At 51.5% G+C, this 21,855-nt stretch overlaps 1 protein-coding gene across 1 annotated transcript; it reads left to right on the forward strand.

Moving 5' to 3' along the window:
• The first annotated feature begins 16,252 nt into the window (after positions 1–16,252).
• Positions 16,253–21,542, forward strand: LOC142584556 (uncharacterized). Its single transcript, XM_075694660.1, has 4 exons — positions 16,253–16,606; positions 16,761–17,432; positions 17,490–19,550; positions 21,492–21,542. The coding sequence occupies exons 1-4, from the start codon at positions 16,253–16,255 to the stop codon at positions 21,540–21,542; spliced, it is 3,138 nt and encodes a 1,045-aa protein (XP_075550775.1).
• The last annotated feature ends 313 nt before the right edge of the window (positions 21,543–21,855 follow it).

The raw sequence follows: 21,855 nt of genomic DNA on the forward strand, positions 1-21,855 counted from the left end.
TCTTGTCTTGATCTTTTACCTTCACCTTTACCGACTTTAATTGCTGCTTAGGAAACCAGTCTAGTTAAAGTTTCGTTCATTTCTTCTATGTCATCGTTTTATTCGTGTTCTACGGAATCATATTGCTACTCAAGGGCAATATTAAATTCTTGTTGTTACCTTACTAGATCGAGGTTATCCCATTTTTTGCGATTAGTTCAGTTCTTCTTCTCTTCAGGTTGAGGGCAATTTTCGCTCTTACTAACCTACGATCGCTAAACTTTACCTACTGCTACTGTGTCCTGTAGTATGCCTGCGTCACCACACTGTATAAAATCCATTTCACTTTTTGCTACTTCCTTAGGACTTCTTCATGTTCAGTCACTATTTCTATAATATCCGGAAAACACATAGGTTGCTTTATATACACGCAAAACACAAGAGCAGTTTTAGTGCCACTCAAGACACGAAGGCTGTTGAAGATGTTGTTCAAGCTCAGTGCTCAGCTTTACCGTTCCTCTCTAAATAGCATCAAAGCTGTAAAATATCTGGGGCTGCATTCACTCATTCATTAAAGGAGAAAATATTGATAATATGGGTGCAAAAGCAATTCAGAAACTGTATTTCCAGAAAAAAAGTTGGCTGCTGGTTCTCCTCACGTTAACAGTTGCAGGACTTTAATCAGGCCTGCTACGAGTGCTTGCGGGGGTTTGAGCCATTAATGATGAATGTTTTTATTTGTGGACACGAAAATTGTGTAGTACCCTAGCCATATACCACTCCGCTGTAAAAAAGGTGGGTGCTCAGGCAAACGTTAGGTAGATTTCATGGCCTCGAATAATCTGAGAAAGCTATGCAAAAGCAGCAACCCACTTTCTAAAAAGAGGGTAAGCTATGAATGGAGCCATAGAACGTGGTTCATAGCATGTCAAGAAGGCGTCGTACACGAGACCGCACTCTTGTGTGGTGGACGCTGCGTCGGGCATACCAGGCGGTGTCTAAACGATACACATTGCTGCAACAATGTAAAGAAAGGCGCTGACGGCTGGCCAACTGCAGCCTGTGCGGTTGCTCGCCTTTTTTCCGAGAAAGTTACGTTTTCGATATGCGCGAGCACAAAGAAGAAACAACGAGACTGATAAGTGAAATTGAAACTGTTGAGAAGCTAGGCGAAGAGTGTGCTGGCACGCCTTCATTGGGCGCGTTAAGGCGCTCGAGCACGATCTAGCCAGCACACTGCGCTCTTTTAAACTTACCGGCTAAAAAGCGACTTCCGGTGCGTGATTGCGGAGCGCGCTCTACGCGCCCTATCCTGGAAGCGTGCATCTATTTGTCGTACAAAAATGCCTCACGTGAGCTGATCCTAGGGGCCTAGGGACAGCATCGTTTAGGGATTTTTGAGAAGGCGCGATGCTGCCGCTGAGCGACGCCGTGGCGTGTTCGTCCTCGGCGTTGTCGTTCTCTGGACCGCGCGTTGTTCAACATTGCACATGTGATTATGCTTGCGTTACTTGTGTGTTGGTTGTAGGTTCTGTGTTACTTGGAGGAAAGCCGTGAGTAGTGGCGGTGCGGCAGTGCGGCTTTGGCCTCGATGAGCTCTGGCAGTACAGAATGTGCGTTGTGTGACCCGTGCTTTCTTGAGAACCCGGCGGTGGTGACAATTGAAATATCGAAGTGGCCTAGCGCCTCGGCAGCGAAGTTCTGCGAACCGCGATGTGGCGTCGCCGTGTCCGACTTTGCTTAACGGACATCGAGGGATGTGCTGCTCGCTGCAAGTCATGTAAACGCAACTGCGTCGACCGCCCACTGTTCAGCGCTGAATGTGTGTTTGGTGTGCTGTGCTTGAAACGAGTGGTGCGGCCGTGCAGCGGGGGTGGCGCAGGCGTTTAGTGGCTCCGTTTGCGCGTACACACATGTGCTCCCGTCTTGGTCTCATTAGCGGCTGTCGTGAGATTTTGGTGTGCTAGCTCCTTGCCTAGTATGAAGTTTACGACGCTAACACAGCATGTTCACGTTTTCCCGCGCTTTATGTCATTTGCATGACGGCCGAGTTGAAAACAAGACATGTCTGTGTTCTTTGCGTTCGTGTGTTGTAAATTACTTTCTATTGTGGAAGTTCTTGGAGTCTTATTACGCAAGGAGTGCGAACGTAAACATAAACACATATGTGTGTCTGAAATGTTGAATTACCCATAATACCCTTTACGACTGATAAGTGAGCTACACGGCCTCTGTTAATCAGCTATCGTATGTTGCCACGCTATTCCGTGTGGTAGACTGATGCATGGTGCGCGTTTATTTCTGTACTGTTGTGAAAACCATTTGTTTATTCACTCAATACAAATGTACGCCTTCTTCGCCGCAGTACATCTTAGTTACGCTGTGAAGCATACTAAAAGTGGGAGGGGGCCGCTATCAGCCAGCATACTATGTCCATTTAGGCGACCTGAGAGGCGGCAGGTGCGCGAGTGCATAATTAAAGAACTCTTATTATGTCCAATTATAGTGGCCCCTTTTCACTTTTAGTATGCTTCACCGCAGTACATTGCTTTGGCTTGACGGCGAATAATTAGTGTATTGCGAGAAAGATAATCGTAAAAAGCCTAATTATGCAACGTTTATTTTGTAGCTTGCTATACTGCAATACAGGGGTGTAAATAAGCATCGTGGAGTAAAGCATACTAAGTTGGAAAGACCACATAGGTTTAACTGTGCTCATTATTTTCAATTGTGACATAATTTGCAAGTGCATCTGTGCTCGTGGTAAGCTTCATTGACAATTCTTCATACATTACAAATTCATATTGCAGGGAAGCTTACTAAAGCACATTCGCCATTTTGTAACATTATTCACCTTCAATGCAGGAGCACAATGCGGTTCTTGCCCCTGCTTTTGACTGGACTGCACATGCTCTTTGAGAATTGATTCATTGTTCATAAGTGCACTGGTACTTTACTTTAAACTAGAGGGCTCAAGTTGATATGGAAGCACAATATTTATTAAGGGGATAAGATGTTGCCAAAATGGTTGCAGCGCTGCTTTTTTTTCCAGGCACCTTTTCTACTTGAAGCTTCCGTTGCGGTGTTTCGAGCCTCTTTGAACCAGCACATAGTGTATATAAAAATTGGACACCGATTGGGAACATCACCTAAGTTCATGGCCATATAAAGTAAAAAGATGTGGCACGACCACACAAAATAAAAGAAGGGGGTGGGCTGCAGCAGTATTAAGTGTTAAATGGTGCTTTATCCTTTTCCTTGAGTTTTCTATTTTCGTGCTCTTTACGAATACTCCGTAGTAACCACGCGAGTGCCGAACTTGAGCTTGTTGGTTTTAAGTCTCATGGTTGGTGGTCTCACCGCTGGTACCTTATAGCCACAATTTATGGCTGCACCACCATGTAAAGGCACTATTCTTGAATTAACTTCTATCTATTATATTTATGGTGGCCATATATTCCAAATGTCACATGTGTCATGCCAACAGCAGCGGGTAGCAATCTTTGAAGTTTGGGTGACAGAGGCAAAACAGCAAAATGCTACAATCACAGTCAAATGTGAAACAGCCGTGGACACAAAAAACGTCCATCATATTGTACAGAATGAAAGGGCAAGACTCCATCCAAGAACAGTCCATGGCACCACATACTTGACGCGGTGTAAAAAGTGTTGACATGCCCTACTCATAAAGAAAAAGCAACAAACACAGAAAACACACCTTACAATGCAATGCGCAGATGCTGAAACCAAGAAAAAACAACCCGAAAAAGGTTTCGCAAGTCTTTCAACAATTACAATTGTCAAACTGTTTCATCACTTCTTAATGAACCTGCACAGCTGAAAAGGAACGAAAGCCCAATAGCAGGGCCACAGAAAGTGTCGACAAATAAATATACTTTGCTTACAAAGGACACCTGTGGTTTAGTTGTGATCTCTGTATAAATTATTGGTGTATAAACTTTTCTTGTTTAGAATGGTTAAGTCGATAGGGAAAAAAATGACCATAAGACTTTCTCTACTACTATTCATGAATATTTAGGTGCCTTAATAGCACTCCTAACATCCGACTGTAAAACACAATATTGGGCAAGTTGTGGCATGAAGAAAATTGCAGTTTCTCTCAATGCGAAACAATAATGCAGTAGCTGGTGAAATATGCGCAGGAAGCTTACTTCATGCAGTGTTTGTTGAAGTCAACACTTGCATATGCAAGTCGGTAATTTCCTTAAACAGACAAATAAGTAAGAGTCGTATTTATTTGTGGGAGTTGTGCCTCCCAGTGTTGAAGTGGAAAGACTCGTCTTTTCTTCCTCCTCTTTCATATCTGGACTTGGCCACTGGTCTACACCAAAACAACTCTTTAGCTTCTAACTGCTGAATTCGTTTTGGTTTTCTCAAATCTATATTTGGGATCCCCATTGCTAGGTCTTGCGCTTAATCAAAGAATGAATCAATTCTCAAAGAGCATGTGCAGTCCAGCCAAAAGCAGGGGCAAGAATCCGCATTGTGCTCCTGCATTGAAGGTGAATAATGTTACAAAATGGCGAATGTGCTTTAATAAGCTTCCCTGCAATATGAATTTGTAATGTACAAAGAATTGTCAATGAAGCTTACTACGAGCACAGATGCACTTGCAAATTATGTCACAATTGAAAATACTGAGTACAGTGTAAACCAATGTGCCCTTTCCACTCTTAGTACGCTTTACTGCACGATGCTTATTTACACCCCTGTATTGCGGTGTAGCAAGCTACAAAAGAAACGTTGCATAATCAGGTTTTTACGATTATCTCTTCCGCAAAACACTAATATTTCGCGGTGAAGCCTAAGCAATGTACTGCGGTGAAGCACACTAAAAGTGAAAAGGGGCCACTATAATTGGACATAATAAGAGTTCTTTCATTATACACTCGCGCACCCGCCGCCTCTCAGGTCGCCTAAGTGGACATACTATGCTGGCTGATAGCGGCCCCCTCCCACTTTTAGTACGCTTCACCGCGTAACTAAAATGTTATGTGGCGAAGAAGCCGTACATTTGCATTCAGTGAATAAACAAATGGTTTTTGCAACAGTACAGAAATAAGCGCGCACCATGCATCATTCTACCACACGAAAGAGCGTCGCAACATACGGTAGCTGATTCACACAGGCCGTGTAGCCCACTTGTCAGTCGTAAAGGGTTTTATGGGTAATTCAAAATTTCAGACACTACATATGTGTTTATCTTTACGTCCGCACTCCTTGCGTAATAGGACTCCCAGAACTTCCACAACAGAAAGTAATTTACAACACACAAACGCAAAGAACACGGACATATGTCTCGTTTTCAACTCGGCCGTCATGCAAATGACATATAGCGCGGAAAAACGTGAACGTGCTGTGTGTTAGCAACGTAAACTTCAAACTAGGCAAGGAGCTAGTTCGCCACAATCTCGCGGCAGCCGCTAATGAGACCAAGACGGGAGCACATGTCTGTGAACGCCCCAACGGAGCCCCTCAACTCCTCCGCCACCACCGCTGCGCGGCTGCACCACTCGTTTCAAGCACAGCACACCAGACACACATTCAGCGCTGAACAGTGGGCGGTCGACGCAGTTGCATATTCATGACTTGTAGCGAGCAGCATATCCCTAGATGTCCGTTAAGCAAAGTCGGACGCCGCGACGCCACATCGCCGTTCGCAGAACTTCGCTGCCGAGGCGCTAGACCACTTCGATATTTCAATTGTCACCACCGCCGGGTTCTCAAGAAAGCACCGGTCACACAACGCAGATTCTGTACTGCCAGAGCTCACCGAGGCCAAAGCCGCACCGCCACTACTCACGGCTTTCGCCAAGTAACACAGAACCTAGAACCAACACATGAGCAATCTTGAACAACCCGCGGTCCAGAGAAGGATCACGCCGATGACGAATACGCCACGGCGTCGCTCAGCGCGAGCATCGCGCCATCTCAAAAATCCCTAAACGATGCTGTCCCTAGGCACCTAGGATCAGGTCACGTGAGGGATTTTTGTACGACAAATAGACGTACGCATCCTTGAAACGGTGCGCGAGAGCGCGCGCCTGCTACGGCTTCCGAAAAGATGACGTGTTTCCTACTCTTTCCACTGACTCAAGTCCGTTCTCCTTGACCACTGGTTCCTCCCGCCGCCGCGCAGCCGGGCGTCTGAAGCGCGTGCATCTATTTGTCGTACAACAAGGCCCTCACGTGACCTGATCCTACGTGCCTAGGGACAGCATCGTTTAGGGATTTTTGAGAAATCGCGATGCTGGCGCCGAGCGACGCCGTGCCGTGTTCGTCCTCGGCGTGATCGATCTCTGGACCGCGCGTTGTTCAACACTGCTCATGTGATTGTGCGTCCGTTGCTTGTGTGTTGGTTGTAGGTTCTGTGACTTGGCGGAAAGCCGTGAGTAGTGGCGGTGCGGCAGTGCAGCTTTGGCCTCGGCGAGCGCTGGCAGTACAGAATCTGCGTTGTGTGACACGTGCTTTCTTGAGAACGGGGCGGTGGTGACAATTGACATATCGAAGTGGCGTAGCGCCTCGGCAGCGAAGTTCAGCGAACCGCAATGTGGCGTCGCCGTGTCCGATTTTGTTTAACGGACATCGAGGGATGTGCTGCTCGCTGCAAGTCATGTAAATGCAACTGCGTCGACCGCCCACTGTTCAGCGCTGAATGTGTGTTTGGTGTGCTGTTCTTGAAACGAGTGGTGCAGCCGTGCAGTGGGGGTGGCGGAGGAGCAGAGTGGCTTAGGGGCTCCCTTTGCGCGTTCACAGACATGTGCTCCCGTCTTGGTCTCATTAGCGGCTGTCGCGGGATTGTGGTGTGCTAGCTCCTTGCGTAGTTTGAAGTTTACGATGCTAACACACAGCATGTTCACGTTTCTCCGCGCTATATGTCATTTGCATGACGGCCGAGTTGAAAACGCGACATATCTCTGTGTTCTTTGCGTTTGTGTGTTGTAAATTACTTTCTATTGTGGAAGTTATGGGAGTCTTATTACGCAAGGAGTGCTAACGTAAACATAAACACATATGTGTGTCTGAAATTTTGAATTACCCATAATACCCTTTACGACTGATAATAGGGCTACACGGCCTGTGTGAATCAGCTACCGTATGTTGCGACGCGCTTTCGTGTGGTAGAATGATGCATGGTGCGCGCTTATTTCTGTACTGTTGTAAAAACCATTTGTTTATTCACTCAATACAAATGTACGGCTTCTTCGCCGCAGTACATTTTAGTTACGCGGTGAAGCCTACTAAAAGTGGGAGGGGGCCGCTATCAGCCAGTATAGTATCTCCGCTTAGGCGACCTGAGAGGCGGCGGGTGCGCGAGTGTATAATTAAAGAACTCTTATTATGTCCAGTTACAATGGAGACAATTAACTGTAGCACCAAAGTAGTGGACCACTACCAGAACAAAGGAATGTAGTATGTCCATCTCAATTCTTGTGCTTATGTCAGTCTTCTTTTTTTACAGCAATAGCTGATATGGGCTAACTCCCCTGGTTGTTCTGATGTCTACTGGTGTTGTCACTGGAATTCCCAAATTTCTTGCTAGAATATTGCAAATAAAGTTCTCATTGTGCTGCGAGGATTCAAGTATACGATCAAAAGAGTGGCAGTTCACAATTCTACATTTCAGCCACTCTGCTGAAGGTACAGTCGTGGTGAGTACTGATCCCGGAGAGCGTGATCTAGCCAACAGGTGCCATGATTGGCTACCACCTGCTTAATGTCTGTGTACTGCATATAGAGCTGGCATCCACACCTTCAAGTTCTTACACATCACCTTCCCACTTGTGAAGGCAGTGCTATGTTAAATTTTCTTTTTTATATGTGGTGACAATGATTGGGTGTGTCTGCTTCATTATTCTTCTTCTAGTGCTTGGCTTCTCAGATTTACTGGATGGAGCTGTTGGTGTCTTGTTTTCCTCAAGCAAAGCGCGAGACCTAGCAATGGGTAGCCCAAATATAGATTTGAGAAAACCAAAACGAATTCAGCAGTAAGACGCTAAAGGGTTGTTTTGGTGTAGATCAGTGGCCAAGTCCGGATATGAAAGAGGAGGAAGAAAAGCCAAGCCTTTCCACTTCAACACTGGGAGGCACAACTCGCACAAATAAATACGACTCTTACTTGTTTTACTTCTTTAAGGAGATTACCGACTTGCATTAGCAAGTGTTCACTTCAATAAACACTACATGAAGTAAGCTTCCTGCGCATATTTCACCAGCTACTGCATCATTGTTTCACATTATGAGTTAAACTGCAATTTTCTTTATGCCACAACTTGCCCAATTTTGTGTTTTGCAGTAGGATGTTAGCAGTGCTATTAAGGCACTTAATTACTGATGAACAGTAGTAGAGAGAAAAAAGAAAGCAGTGGCTTTTTGTGCGTAGACTATGCATACACATGGTGCTCTTCAGGTCATTTTTTCCCTATCCGCTAAACCATTCTAAACAAGAAAAGTTTATACACACACCAGAACTAAACCACAGGTATCGTTGGTAAGCAAAGTATATTTATTCGGTGAAATTTTCTGCAGCCGTCCTATTGGGCTTTCCTTCCTTTTCAGCTGTGCAGGTTCATTAAGAAGTGATGAGACAGTTTGACAATTTTAATCGTTGAAAGACTTAGCGAAACCTTTTTTGGGTTGTTTTTCCTTGGTTTCAAACTCTGCACATTGCATTTTAGGGCGTGTTTTCTGTGTTTGTTGCTTTTTCTTTATGGGTAGGGCATATCAACATTTTTTACACAATTTCAAGTATGGGGTGCCATAGACTGTTCTTAGATGGAGTCTTGCCCTTTCATTCTGTGCAATATGATGTCGTTTTTTGTGTCCAAGGCCGTTTTACAGCGTGATTGTAGCATTTTGCTAAGTATTGCCTCTGTCACCCAAGCTTGAAAGATTGCTACCCACTGCTGGTGGCATGACACATGTCACATTTCTTTTTCAGTAAAAGGTAGTCTGTCACTTATCCTGTGCACTGGTTGTCTTTTGTCTCTTTGAATTGCAATTTGTTGCCTATATTTGCTCTTGTTGCATTTCAGATTAGGAACGGCTATGATAATTGACATTTAACGATATTGCACACAATGTGGATGACATGTAATTGCAATGTATGGCCACCATAAATATAATAGAAGTTAATAATTCAATAGTGCCTTTGCATGGTGGTGCAGCCATGAATTCTCCCTATAAGGTACCAGTGCTGCAGGTAGCACTGATTGTGCAGAATATAGTTCAACTCTACTATTTTCAAACATCATTGCCTTTATCTGCATTTGCATAGCTCCAGTTTCTGTGAACACACATCTGGTGGAAGAGTGGCTTGCACCTGCAGTTGGGTCCAATGAATAGCCAAATTTCTGCCCGTTTTCATGTTATTAGCATATTAGTAAAGGCAGTCGTTTTTATAGTAGCCTGTCTGCCCAGTGTAGAAGCCGCTGCAGGGTGTCAGGATCTCATACACATCTTCAGCTTTACAGGGGACACAGCATCTGGCACATATTTTGTCACAGATCATGTATTCGGGGCAAGTTGAGTTCACTCACTAGCAAAGGGAGAACCAATTAAGCTTGTTGGATATGAAGTAAACCGCCTGTATACTCAGTGGCCTTCTTCATTTCGTGTGACATATGTGGTTATAGCGACCCTTGTTTTAAGCACTTCAAGTCCAGCAATGGTCGCTTGCTTTTGAAACACTCAGGATAGCTTTCAGCAAGCTGGACAGGAATAACACTGAAAAACCAGCAGATGTTAATTCTCGCACTTATCATGCGAAGCTTCGTACAGTATGATGAGGGCTCAAATAAATGAGGGTGTTCCTCAAGGCCTTGTCGCACATGTCAAGAGTTTGGAGCAACATGATGTACATCACTTTTTTGGTCGCATGCTATAGGTTTAGCAGGTGTGGCCATGGTTTAAGTGCAGTGCAAGGTCAAGAAAACAGATATCTATGAGCAGCACACTGGTAAAGGAGACTCTGGGAAAACTAGTGGGAAGCCTGTTGAACATCTGGTTGGCCCACTTGCTGGCTCCATCAGGAAAGTATGATAAAGAGAAGGAAGTCATCAACACATCAGAAGGTTTTTACATATAAACACTGTGCTAAGGTCATAACATGCCAACAAGTCTTAGTGCACAGGCTATGCACGACCAACTACATATGCCTTCTGTTCGGACATTGCTCATTGTAACTAACAAGGATGGAGTGGACAAAAAAAGAACAGCAGCTCCATTAATTTGGTTTCACTGGTATCAACAGTGTTTTGTAAGTGTACATTGCCATACTCCCCAATGCCTTCTTGGGTGACATCAGCAAGAACCAGCTTGAGGCAAGGGGTAATAGACATCTTTACAAGCTAAAAATGCATGCATGCATGGAGAGCACATTGTGTCCAGAGTAGGCACTTCACAGGGGCACTGGAGAAGAAACAGGTTATTAGCAGTGGGCAAAGACAAGCTACTAAACACCCAACACTGTTGCCATGTAACGACCTCTGAAACAATCTCTCTCAAAGAAGAAATCATCTTTGTGTATCCATAAAGAGTGCAGATGTGCAAAGCCCCTTCAATAATGCTGTCAGCTTCTAAAGCCCATTTTGCACATCCTGAATGCTTCCTTCTTAAGACTTTGCTGGGTGCAAGCATTCTACTGTCCAAAAGCTGTCATTGAGAGCACTGTTGGTTTGGTGGCAATAAAGTACAGAATGAATTGCAACAAACCTCCCTTCCTAGTTGGCCTGAATGCTCACGGTGCTTCTAAAGCAGCACCGTGGGGCAAGCAAGGTGAACAGATGCCTCCAAGCCCTTGTTCGTTCATCACACCGTTCTGTTAGTAACAACCATGAGACTTGAAACCAACAAGCTCAAGCTCGGCACTCGCATGGTTACTGCGGAGGATCCATAAAAAGCACAAAAACAGAAAACTCAAGGGACAGGATAAAGCATCATCTAAGACTTAGTATTGCTGCAGCCCACCCTCTTATTTTATTTTGTCTGGTCGTGCTACATCTTTTTACTATATATAGGCATGAACTTAGGTGATGTTCCCAGTGTCCAATTTTTATATACACTATGTGCTGGTTCAAAGAGGCTCGAAACACTGCAATGGAAGGTTCAAGTAGAACAGGTGCCTGGAAAAAAAAAGCTGTGCTGCAACCATATCGGCAACATCTTGTCCCCTTAATAAAAATTGTGCTTCCATATTAACTTGAGCCCTCCAGATTAGAGTAAAGTACCAGTTCACTTATGAACAATGAATCAATTCTCAAAGAGTATGTGCAGTCCAGCCAAAAACAGGGGCAAGAATCCGCATTGTGCTCCTGCATTGAAGGTGAATCACACGTACCATAATGGCGAATGTGCTTTAGTAAGCTTCCCTGCAATATGAATTTGTAATGTACAAAGAATTGTCAATAGAGCTTACCATGAGCACAGATTCACTTGCAAATTATGTCACAATTTAAAATAATGAGCACAGTGTAAACCTATCTACCCTTTCCACTCTTAGTACACTTTACTGCACGATGCTTATTTACACCCCTGTATTGCGGTGTAGCAAGCTAAAAAAGAAACGTTGCATAATCAGGCTTTTTACGATTATCTCTCTCGCAAAACACTAATATTTCGCTGTGAAGCCTAAGCCATGTACTGCGGTGAAGCACACTAAAAGTGAAAAGGGGCCACTATAATTGGACATAATAAGAATTCTTTCATTATACACTCGCGCACCCGCCGCCTCCCAGGTCGCCTAAGTGGACATATATGCTGGCTGATAGCGGCCCCCTCCCACTTTTAGTACGGTTTACCGCGTAACTAAAATGTAATGTGGCGAAGAAGCCGTACATTTGCATTGAGTGAATAAACAAATGGTTTTTACAACAGTACAGAAATAAGCGCGCACCATGCATCATTCTACCACACGAAAGAGCGTCGCAACATAAGGCAGCTGATTCACACAGGCCGTGTAGCCCACTTATGAGCCGTAAAGGGTATTATGGGTAATTCAAGATTTCAGACACACATATGTGTTTATGTTTACGTTCGCACTCCTTGCGTAATAAGACTCCCAGAACTTCCACAACAGAAAGTAATTTGCAACACACAAATGCAAAGAACACGGACATATGTCTCGTTTTCAACTCGGCTGTCATGCAAATGACATATAGCGCGGAAAAACGTGAACATGCTGTGTGTTAGCATCGTAAACTTCAAACTAGGCAAGGAGCTAGCACACCACAATCCCGCGACAGCCGCTAATGAGACCAAGACGGGAGCATATGTCTGTGAACGCGCAAACGGAGCACCTAAGCCACTCTGCTCCTCCGCCACCCCCGCTGCACGGCCGCACCACTCGTTTCAAGCACAGCACACCAAACACACATTCAGCGCTGAACAGTGGTCGGTCGACGCAGTTGCATTTACATGACTTCCAGCGAGCAGCACATCCCTCGATGTCCGTTAAGCAAAGTCGGACACGGCGACGCCACATTGCGGTTCGCAGAATTTCGCTGCCGAGGCGCTACGCCACTTCGATATGTCAATTGTCTCCACCGCCGGGTTCTCAAGGAAAGCACGGGTCAGACAACGCAGATTCTGTACTGCCAGAGCTCACCGAGGCCAAAGCTGCACTGCCGCACCACCACTACTCACGGCTTTCAGCCAAGTAACACAGAACCTACAACCAACACACAAGCAACGCACGCACAACCACATGAGCAATGTTGAACAGCGCGCGGTCCAGAGAACGATCACGCCGAGGATGAACACGCGACGGCGTCGCTCGGCGGCAGCATCGCGCCTTCTCAAAAATGCCTAAACGATTCTGTCCCTAGGCACCTAGGATCAGGTCACGTGAGGGATTTTTGTACGACAAATAGACGCACGCGTCTTAAAAAGTTTAGCGTCTTACGATCGCTAAACTTTACCTACTGCTACTGTGTCCTGTAGTATGCCTGCATCACCACACTGTATAAAATCTATTTCACTTTTTGCTACTTCCTTAGGACTTCTTCATGTTCAGTCACTATTTCTATAATATCGGGAAAACACATTTATAGGTTGCTTTATATACACGCAAAACACAAGAACAGTTTTAGTGTCACTCAAGACACGAAGGCTGTTGAAGGTGTTGTTCAAGCTCAGTGCTCAGCTTTTGCGTTCCTGTCTAAATTGCATCAAAGCTGTAAAATATCTGGGGCTGCATTCACTCATTCATTAAAGGGAAAACATATTGATAATATGGGTGCAAAAGCAATTCAGAAACTGTATTTCCAGAAAAAAATGTTGGCTGCTGGTTCTCCTCACGTTAACAGTTACAGGACTTTAATCAGGCCTGGTACCAGTGCTTACGGGGATTTGAGCCATTAATGATGAATGTTTTTGTGTGTGGACACGAAAATTCTGTAGTACCCTAGCCATATACCGCTCCGCTGTAAAAAAGGTGGGTGCTCAGGCAAACGTTAAGTAGATTTCATGGCCTCGAATAATCTGAGAAAGCTATGCAAAAGCAGCAACTCAATTTCTAAAGAGAGGGTAAGCTATGAATGGAGCCATGGAACGTGGTTGATAGCATGTCAAGAAGGCGTCGTACACGAGACCCCACTCTTGTGTGGTGGACGCTGCGTCGGGCATACCAGGCGGTGTCTAAACGATACACATTGCTGCAACAATGTAAAGAAAGGCGCTGACGGCTGGCCAACTGCAGCCTGTGCGGTTGCTCGCCTTTTTTCCAAGAAAGTTACGTTTTCCATATGCGCGAGCACAAAGAAGAAAGAACGAGACTGATAAGTGAAATTGAAACTGTTGAGAAGCTAGGCGAAGAGTGTGCTGGCACGCCTTCATTGGGCGCGTTAAGGCGCTCGAGCGCGCTCTAGCCAGCAGAGTGCGCTCTTTTAAACTTATCGGCTAAAAAGTGACTTCCGGTGCGTGATTGCGGAGCGCGCTCTACGCGCCCCATCCTCGAAACGGTGCGCGAGAGCGCGCGTCGGCTACGGCTTCCGGAAAGATGACGTGTTTCCTGCTCTTTCCACTGGCGTAGTCCGTTCTCCTTGACCACTCCTTCCTCCCGCCGCCGCGCAGCCGGGCGTCTGAAGCTGCTCTCAAGCAAGGGGTCCACTCGGAGCTACCATCGTGTGCGGACGTGAGGTTTGGAGCTCCTGCGTCAGCAGCAGACGCTACAGCGTCTCACGCGCTCTTCCTCGCCTATTCCGAGCACGACAACGGACGCTTCCTGCGACCTTCGAGATTCACGTGTGACGTGCCTTCGCTGCACTTGGCCTTCTTCCCGCTCGCGAGAAGAGGCCATCGCCGCCCACGATGGAGTTTCGCTCGCCAAGCGAGCGCCCGCCGCCCGTGCGCCACCGACGCCATGCTGGCATGAGCCGGCTGACGCTCGGCCCCGCGTCCCTTGACGAGCTACGCGCCAGGGAGAATCTGCATGTGAGGGCCTCACGCATGCTGGGCGAATGGCTTCGTCGACGAGCCACCACCACCACTGCTCCACCCGTGGTTCTCTCACAGACTGAGGCTGCCCCGGGAGACACCACGAGTCCGTCAGCCCCCGAGGTAGCCTCAAAGCCTACCGCGGAGGGTTTCTCCGCAAGCGAGGAGCCCCATGCTTCAGTCCCGCTCCCTTCCTCTGACGACGAGATGGACCTGTCGAGCTCCAGAAAACGAGCTCGTGAAACGGAGAGCGACGACGACGAGGCAACCGCGCGTCGCAAGCAGCCGCCGTATGCTCCCCCCAGCGCGGAGCAGCACGTTGAAGCCAGCGGCCACGTGGAGAAGGCAGGCCAGGGCGCCGCCATCTTGCCACCCTCCCGAGAAGCAGCCGCCACCCTCTCCTCTCCGGCCGCCCAACCGGGTGCCCCTCCGGAAACGGCGTCTGCTAGTGCTACGGCTGCACGCGACAACGCTACCGACGCGATGGAGCTGGCGGACGCACCTCCCCCCGGCTCGTCCAAGCGGGGCGCCGAGCACCCCGCGGCGCGGTTCCTGAGGGACCCGCCACGCCAGCCTGCCCCGCTGGCTAAGCGAAAGGGGAAGAAGCACCAGAAGCACAACAAAGCTCCTGCCGTTGCCTCGTCTTCGTCTCCCGTCGCTTCGGACGGCTCGCGGCGCCCGCCCGCCAGCCCTGTCGCCCCCAGCGTGCCTGCAGCGGCTGTAATGAGGCAGACACCACCCGCCAGCGAGCCAACTTCAGATGGCTTCACCCTCGTGCAGTCGAGGTGGGACAGGCGGCGTGCGAAGGCCCTGGAGACTGCAGCACTCCCGGTGGACCCTGCGGTCATCGGTACGGTGCTCTTCCGGCCCTTGGCGCCCGGCGGAGCCTTCAGGGAACCACCGCGCCTCGCACTCGCGGCGGCCCTCTCATCGCGGGCCGGTGTTGCTGCGGTGCGCGTCAACCACAGGCGCAACATCGTGGCCGCCGACACCACCACCCGGGAATGCCAGATGCCAGGAGGAGCTGCTGGCAATAACCGAGCTGCACGGCATCTCGGTGACTGCCCGACTGCCGGCCGTGCGCGGCCAGAGCACCGGCTACCTGCACAGGGTGAACGGATTACCTGCGGATGCTGACCTGCTAGGAGCCATGGAGTCGAGCGTTCCAGTGCTGTCGGCAACGCGCGGGACGGGAGCACCGTCACTGTCCGGTTCGCGGGACCGGTCTCCCCTGAACACCTGAGCCTCTTCAAGGTCGGCTTCAGGGTGAGGCCGGCCAGGCCGCGTCCGGTGCAGTGTTGCCAGTGCGGCCGCTTCGGGCACGTGCTGGAATCCTGCAGTTGGCCGTCCGACTGCATCTCCTGCGGCAAAAGCCATGCGGAGGGCGAACCCTGCCGGACGGTTCGCTGCAGGAACTGCGGGGGCCCCCACAGGGCCGACACCCCCGCCTGCCCCAAATGGCAAGAAGAACGCCAGGTGGCAACCATCATGGCTTCTTCCACCGCAGCACTGTCGAGGCGTGCTGTCAGGGCAGCAGTCAGGGAGGAGCAGCATCAGCAGTCCTCAACCTTGGCGCGGTCATATGCGAGCGCGCTGAAAGGCCCCAGCCCCGCACCCAAGCGTCCGGTACCAGCCCCTCGAACCTCCCGCCGTCAGGAGACACGGGACAATGCTGCCCCCCCTGGCCAGACTACAGTGGATCAGCTGGTAGCAAACCTGCTGGTTACCATGCAAGCAGTCGGCGCTATGCTGCCAGCTGACCACCCGCTACGACCCATCTGCCTGCAGGCAGTGGCTTTACAACAGCCACCGAACCATCATGGCCAGTCCCACTGCTGAATGTCGGCCGCGCATCCTGCAGTGGAACTGCAACTCCCTGCGGCGAAGGCACGCCGAGTTGGCCGAGCAGCTGCCTCTGCACGACTACGACGTCCTCGCCTTCCAGGAAACGTATGCGCGTGCAGAGGAGGTCTCGCTGCGCGGCTACATCGGATACAGCAGCCCCACAGAGTGCCGACGCGACGACTGCGATGCTGCGCCCTGCACCGACGCGGCGCACCCGCCTGGCTCCCCTCGCGCAGCGGTGTATGTGCGTGCCTCTCTCCCGCACGCCCTCATCGCCACGGAACATCTGTGCTGTGCAGTGGTCGAGTGCGTGGCCGTTACCGTCCGTGTGCGCGGCACCGATACGTCGGTCGCGAGTGTGTACGTGCGACCCGCTCTGCAGTGCGACAAGACATACCTGTCGCGCCTCGCCGCTTCGCTCGCGCGTAACTGTGGTGTGCGGCGATTTCAACGCGCATCATGGGTGCTGGGGCTCTGCGAAGACCACTATCCGGGGGAAGAACTTGATGGGCGCGGCCGGTGTGGCGGGCCTTGCCGTCATCAACAGCGGCCAGCCCACCTTCGCCCGTCGCAGCGGGACCGCCACAGTGATCGATCTCGTGCTTGTTTCGGAGCGCTGCTCATACGAGTGGCAGCGTGCCCCGGACACCGCGGGATCCGACCACTTCCCCATCTCCCTCTCCCCCGTGCGGCCGAATCGCGGCGCCAGGCGTGTGTACACGGTAGTGCGCTGGCCCATGTTCCGCGATTTCTGTGCCCAAACACCGCGCGGCGACGATTTCTTCGCGCACATCGCAGAGTGCGCGAATCGGGCTTCGACGCGTGTTGCCGTACCTGCCGGTTCCCCTTGCCCGGACATCAAGCTCCTCAATGTGCGCGCCGCTCGCCGCCGCGCTCAGCGGAGAGCGATGCGAACCGGAGCCGAGGCGGACTGGACTTTGTACAACCGCCTGGACGCTGTGTGCAGACGACACGCCCGTCAGCTGCGCCGCCGATCTTGGGCCGGCCTCTGCTCGTCGCTCGTCCAGCCGTGCAACGAGCGCCGTGGATGGCGAGTCCTCCGGGCCCTCCTGAACCCGAAGGCACCGCGGTTCCCAGTGCTAGCCATCGCCATAGCGCGCGGGATCAGCGAGCTGGAGCTCGCAGAGCTTCTGGCGAACGCTTTTGCTGCCACTCCTCCTGCTTCCAGCGCACCCCCGGCTGTGTTATAGGCGCTGTACGCTGCGGTGTTCGTGCGGGGCGAAGCTCACACAAACCACGCACAGGCAATCACAAGCCTGTGCGAGAGTGACTTCACTCATCACGAGCTGCAGCGGGCCCTGTCGCGCGGCCGGCGCCGCCGCAGCGCGCCTGGGGCGGACGGGATAACGCTGCAGATGCTGCGAAACCTGGACGAGCCGCAGCGCCGCCTCCTGCTCGACGCTTACAACGACGTCCTGCACAGCGGCTCCCTCCCGGATTCGTGGCGACATGCTGTAATCGTCCCCGTGCTGAAACGCGGCAAGCCACCTCACAGCCCTGCCTCATACCGGCCGATCTCCCTCACGTCTATCCCGGGCAAGACGATGGAGGCGATGGCTCTGTCCCGGCTCCAGTGGATTGCCGATGCCCGCGGTGCTCTACCTCCCGAGCAGTGCGGCTTCCGCGCTCGCCGCTCCACGGCGGATTGCATCGCTGTCGTCGTCGGCACCCTCGAGCAGGCCAGGCTCGACAGGGAGACTGCCTTCTTGCTGCTCCTCGATGTCCAGAGCGCATTCGACTGCCTCCCTCACGACACCATCCTCACGGCCGTGCGGGCGCTTGGTGTGGAGGGCAGGCTCCTTGCTTACATCGAGGCCTTCCTCGCCGGGAGAACATCAGCTGTCCGAGTCGGGGGCACGGTCGGCTCGCCCCGTCCTGTGAGCTGCGGTGTGCCTCAGGGAAGCGTGTTGAGCCCGTTTTTGTTCAACCTTGCCCTCGCGCCTACCATCGAGTGCATTCCCAAAACGGGCCGCTTCCCTGTGCGTGCTGTGCTCTACGCAGACGACATCGCGCTTCTCGTGCACGGGCCGACCTCTGCGACGGGGGAGATGCGCTACCGGCTTCAGGAGGCGCTGGACGCCGTCGCGAACTTCCTGCGCGCCATCGGCTTGCGGCTGTCGTCGACGAAGTCCGAGGCTATCCTGATCCGCCCCTGCGGTGTTCGCCGCCGCACCGGCTGCGTGCTAGTCGAAGGAGTGCCCATGTTCTGGCGCCTGACAGTGCGGTACCTGGGGCTCACGATAGACAACCGCCTCACGTGGTTCGCTGCTGTGCGCCGGCTGCGTGCTGAGATGCGCCGAGTGGAGAGTGCGGTGCGCTGCCTTCTCGCCCGTGGCGACGGCTGCCCTGCCTCGTTCGCGGCGGCGCTCTACTCTGCGGTGGCACTGCCGAAAGTGTTGTACGCGCTGCCACTGTCTCGTGTCAGTGCCCGGCTGCGGCAGCTCATCGACAGCGACCACCGCCGAGTGCTTCGCATGTGCCACGGCCTCCCTCGCTCATCGCGGGTTGCGGAGACGCTCGCGGAAACTGGCGCGTGGCCCGTCTCTTTGACGGCTGACCTGCGTGCCCTCGGTCACCTCGAGCGCCTCTCCTGTGCCCCGGACGCTGGACCCATCCTGTCCCTCATCCGTTGCCTGCCCCAGTCACGAGTGGGAACAGTGTGCGAACTGTACGACAGCCTGGTGGTCGACCCTCCGCCCGTACCGCCGACCTGGCCACCGCCACACCAGCGCACGCCACTTCACGTGTGTCTCGACCTCCCGGGCGTCCGCTCCAAACATCGCACGCCTCACTGCGCTGTACAGCAGGAGGCTGCTGCCAGGATCGAGGACGACCTGGGAGGAAGGACGCACTTGTATGCCGATGGCTCCGTCCTCAGCGACGGCTCGGCGGCTGCCGCCTGTGTTGCTCCCGAACTAGGCATCACGAAGCAGTGCCGGCTCTACTACCGGGCTTCCTCTACCACGGCGGAGCTAGCTGGACTTCACCTCGCTGCGGACATCCTCGAGGAGTCGCCGCACATCACCAGCGCGGCGATTCTCTGCGACTCGAAGTCCGCGCTGCAGCAGTTGCTACTCGACGAGCGCGCGCCGCCCCTTGCACAGCGCCTTGCCGTCCGTCTGCACGCACTGAAGGGGCGATGCAACCTACGCCTGCAATGGATCCCCTCGCACGTCGGAGTCGCGGGCAACGAGACGGCGGACCAGCTGGCCAGGCGCGCACACGACTCGTCGACCGCGCTGACAGACCGGGTGAGCCCGCTGGATACAGCGCGACTCCACTTCAGACGGGAGCTCGCGCTCCGCCATCCCGACGACCGAGTTGCGCAGGGGCGCCCACCGCGTCATCTCCCGCACACCGGATTCACTAGGCGCGAGCGCGCCTTCCTCCTCGCCCTTCGGACCGGTTCTGTGTGGCCCGCCGAGCGGCGGCATCGACTGCGTGGAGCCCCCTCTCCCCTTTGCGGCGACTGCGGCGCGATCGAGACACTCGAGCACCTGCTGTGTGAGTGCCCCAACTTTTCGCTCGCGCGCGCGTCCCTTGCCCGTGTTTACCGTGGGCACGGCCTGCCGTGCAACACCGTGACTGAACTCCTGCACCCCTCGGGGCCCTTCACGCCACAGGACACTTCTACGTGCGCTCCTGACATTCGCCGAGGCTGTCGGCCTCGCCGACCGCCTTTAGCTCCATCACTTTACCGCGGCGTGCTGCTGTTTCTGGTGCTCTTTCTCTCCCCCTACTTTCATTCCCTACCCCCTGTGCAGCGCGGTTGAGGTGTCCTCTGCTGAGAGACAGTTACTGCGCTGCACTTTACCCCAACCTTTCCTTCCCATATTCAAGAATCTCCTTCTCTCTCTCAAGCAAGATCGGGAACGTGTTGGCGCGCTTTGAGCTTGGCGCGAACGTTGAGCTTGCATCGCATACGTAAGACGCTGCTGCTGCCTCCGTCGCCGCGCGTCAAATTCTTCTACCTCTTCATCGTCTAATAAAAACTGCAGGAGTACGGTCGGTGGCGCCATTTTCGAAAAGCGCGCGAAGTGCGATAGCGGATGCGGAAGCAACATAGCATTCACCAGTTAGCGCGTTCGTGCACCCGAAAACAGTCGGCGAAAATGACCGTTAAGCTCCGAAGGCGTCGCACTAGAGCGCACTCGGGCGTGCTCCTGTGGAGTTCGGAGCGCGCTAACTTAACGCGCCCATTATGTTTAGCAAGGAAAAGAATGTCGTATGTCGATGTATGTCTGCGCGTGCCTGAGTTGTTGCACGGCACGTAAATAGTGATCCTGATTCTAATAAATATTCTGTTGTAAGTTAGCGCTTCTGTTTGTCCTTCCTGCGTCCGTGTGAAAAAACGTTTCCGCGCTAAAGCACTATATAAATGACGGTCTTCTTCATATCACGTGCGAGCTTTAATCGTAGCCTCGGATTCCACTGTCGGAACTGAGAATGCTAACGTACACATGCTCCAGATTTTGGTGGCGAGCTTACGCAGTTACTGCGCGTTGCCGAAAGCATAGCGTAAGCTTCTAAATGTATTCACCCAAGCCTGTGATTGGCCCGTGTGCCACTGATCCAGTTGCGTGTCTCGTAAACAGCACTGTTTTCTGCTACTGCTATTCAAACTGGCCCCAATGGTTAATTAGACTGGCGTGATAGTTGTGCGGAAACCCGCAAAGTGGAAAGAAGTAATTAATAAAGCGAAAGTGAGACATCCACCCAATCGTAGCTAAGTGCTACATAGGAAGCCGATACGAAACGGCACCACTACCGACACGGGTTCCTCTTTCGAGAAACCTTCTTAGCAATTGCTACGATTGGGTGGATGTCTCATTTTCCCTTTATTAATTACTTCTCTCCACCTTTCGGGTTTTCGCAGAGCGATTACAACAAACTCTTGCCTTCGAGTTGTTGATAAGTTGGACTTGGCCCTGTCATCTGCTAACCACCTGGTTAGCCCAGATGGTAGCAAGGCAGCCCTAAAAATGCGGTGGTTCTGGGCTGGAGTCCCAGACCAGGACGATCTTTTCTTCAACTGCAAGGGTTTTCTAACGAGGAACCAGTATGTGCTTCCTTTGTAGCAAATGCTACGATTGAGTGTATGTCTCATTTTGTTTTTATTAGTTAATCAGACTCCTTGCTAAAATCTAATGTCTAATATGCTTCCCTTCTTGCAATGCAAAATATCTGTGCAGGATTGCCACAAGGACTACAAGGGCCTCGTCGGTCCGGAGCACAAAGACTGACCGGACTGAAAAAAAAATGGCAGCCGCGCAGCTGTGAGGATTTTGCTGAGTGTGCGCGCAATAAAACGCGTCGGAGTTCTCGGTCATGTTGCAAAGCGCATGCTCAAACTGCCGCATAAAAGAAAAATTATCTGCATCAAGGCGTATGGCTAAAGTCATCCAGTGAGTATGGATCCAGGCGTTCTAGTTTCGACGCGCCCATCTCTTTGCTGGCCATCTGCAAGAAGACTGCGCCGCTTGTCGCAAGTCTACTCCACTTGCTCCACAAATCTCGGACAGCGGCGCTAGCGTGCACGCGCCTTCCTGTGCACAG

Source organism: Dermacentor variabilis, chromosome 6 (genome assembly GCF_050947875.1).
Source record: "Dermacentor variabilis isolate Ectoservices chromosome 6, ASM5094787v1, whole genome shotgun sequence".
Classification (NCBI taxonomy): domain Eukaryota; kingdom Metazoa; phylum Arthropoda; class Arachnida; order Ixodida; family Ixodidae; genus Dermacentor; species Dermacentor variabilis.

Coding starts and splice junctions, on each gene's coding strand:
- LOC142584556 (XM_075694660.1), top strand. CDS start 16,253: ATGGCCAGTCCCACTGCTGAATGTCGGCCGCGCATCCTGCAGTGGAAC. Junction 17,433..17,489: donor TGGAGCTCGCAGAGCTTCTG/GCGAACGCTTTT, acceptor GCTGTGTTATAG/GCGCTGTACGCTGCGGTGTT. Junction 19,551..21,491: donor CGACCGCGCTGACAGACCGG/GTGAGCCCGCTG, acceptor ATATCTGTGCAG/GATTGCCACAAGGACTACAA.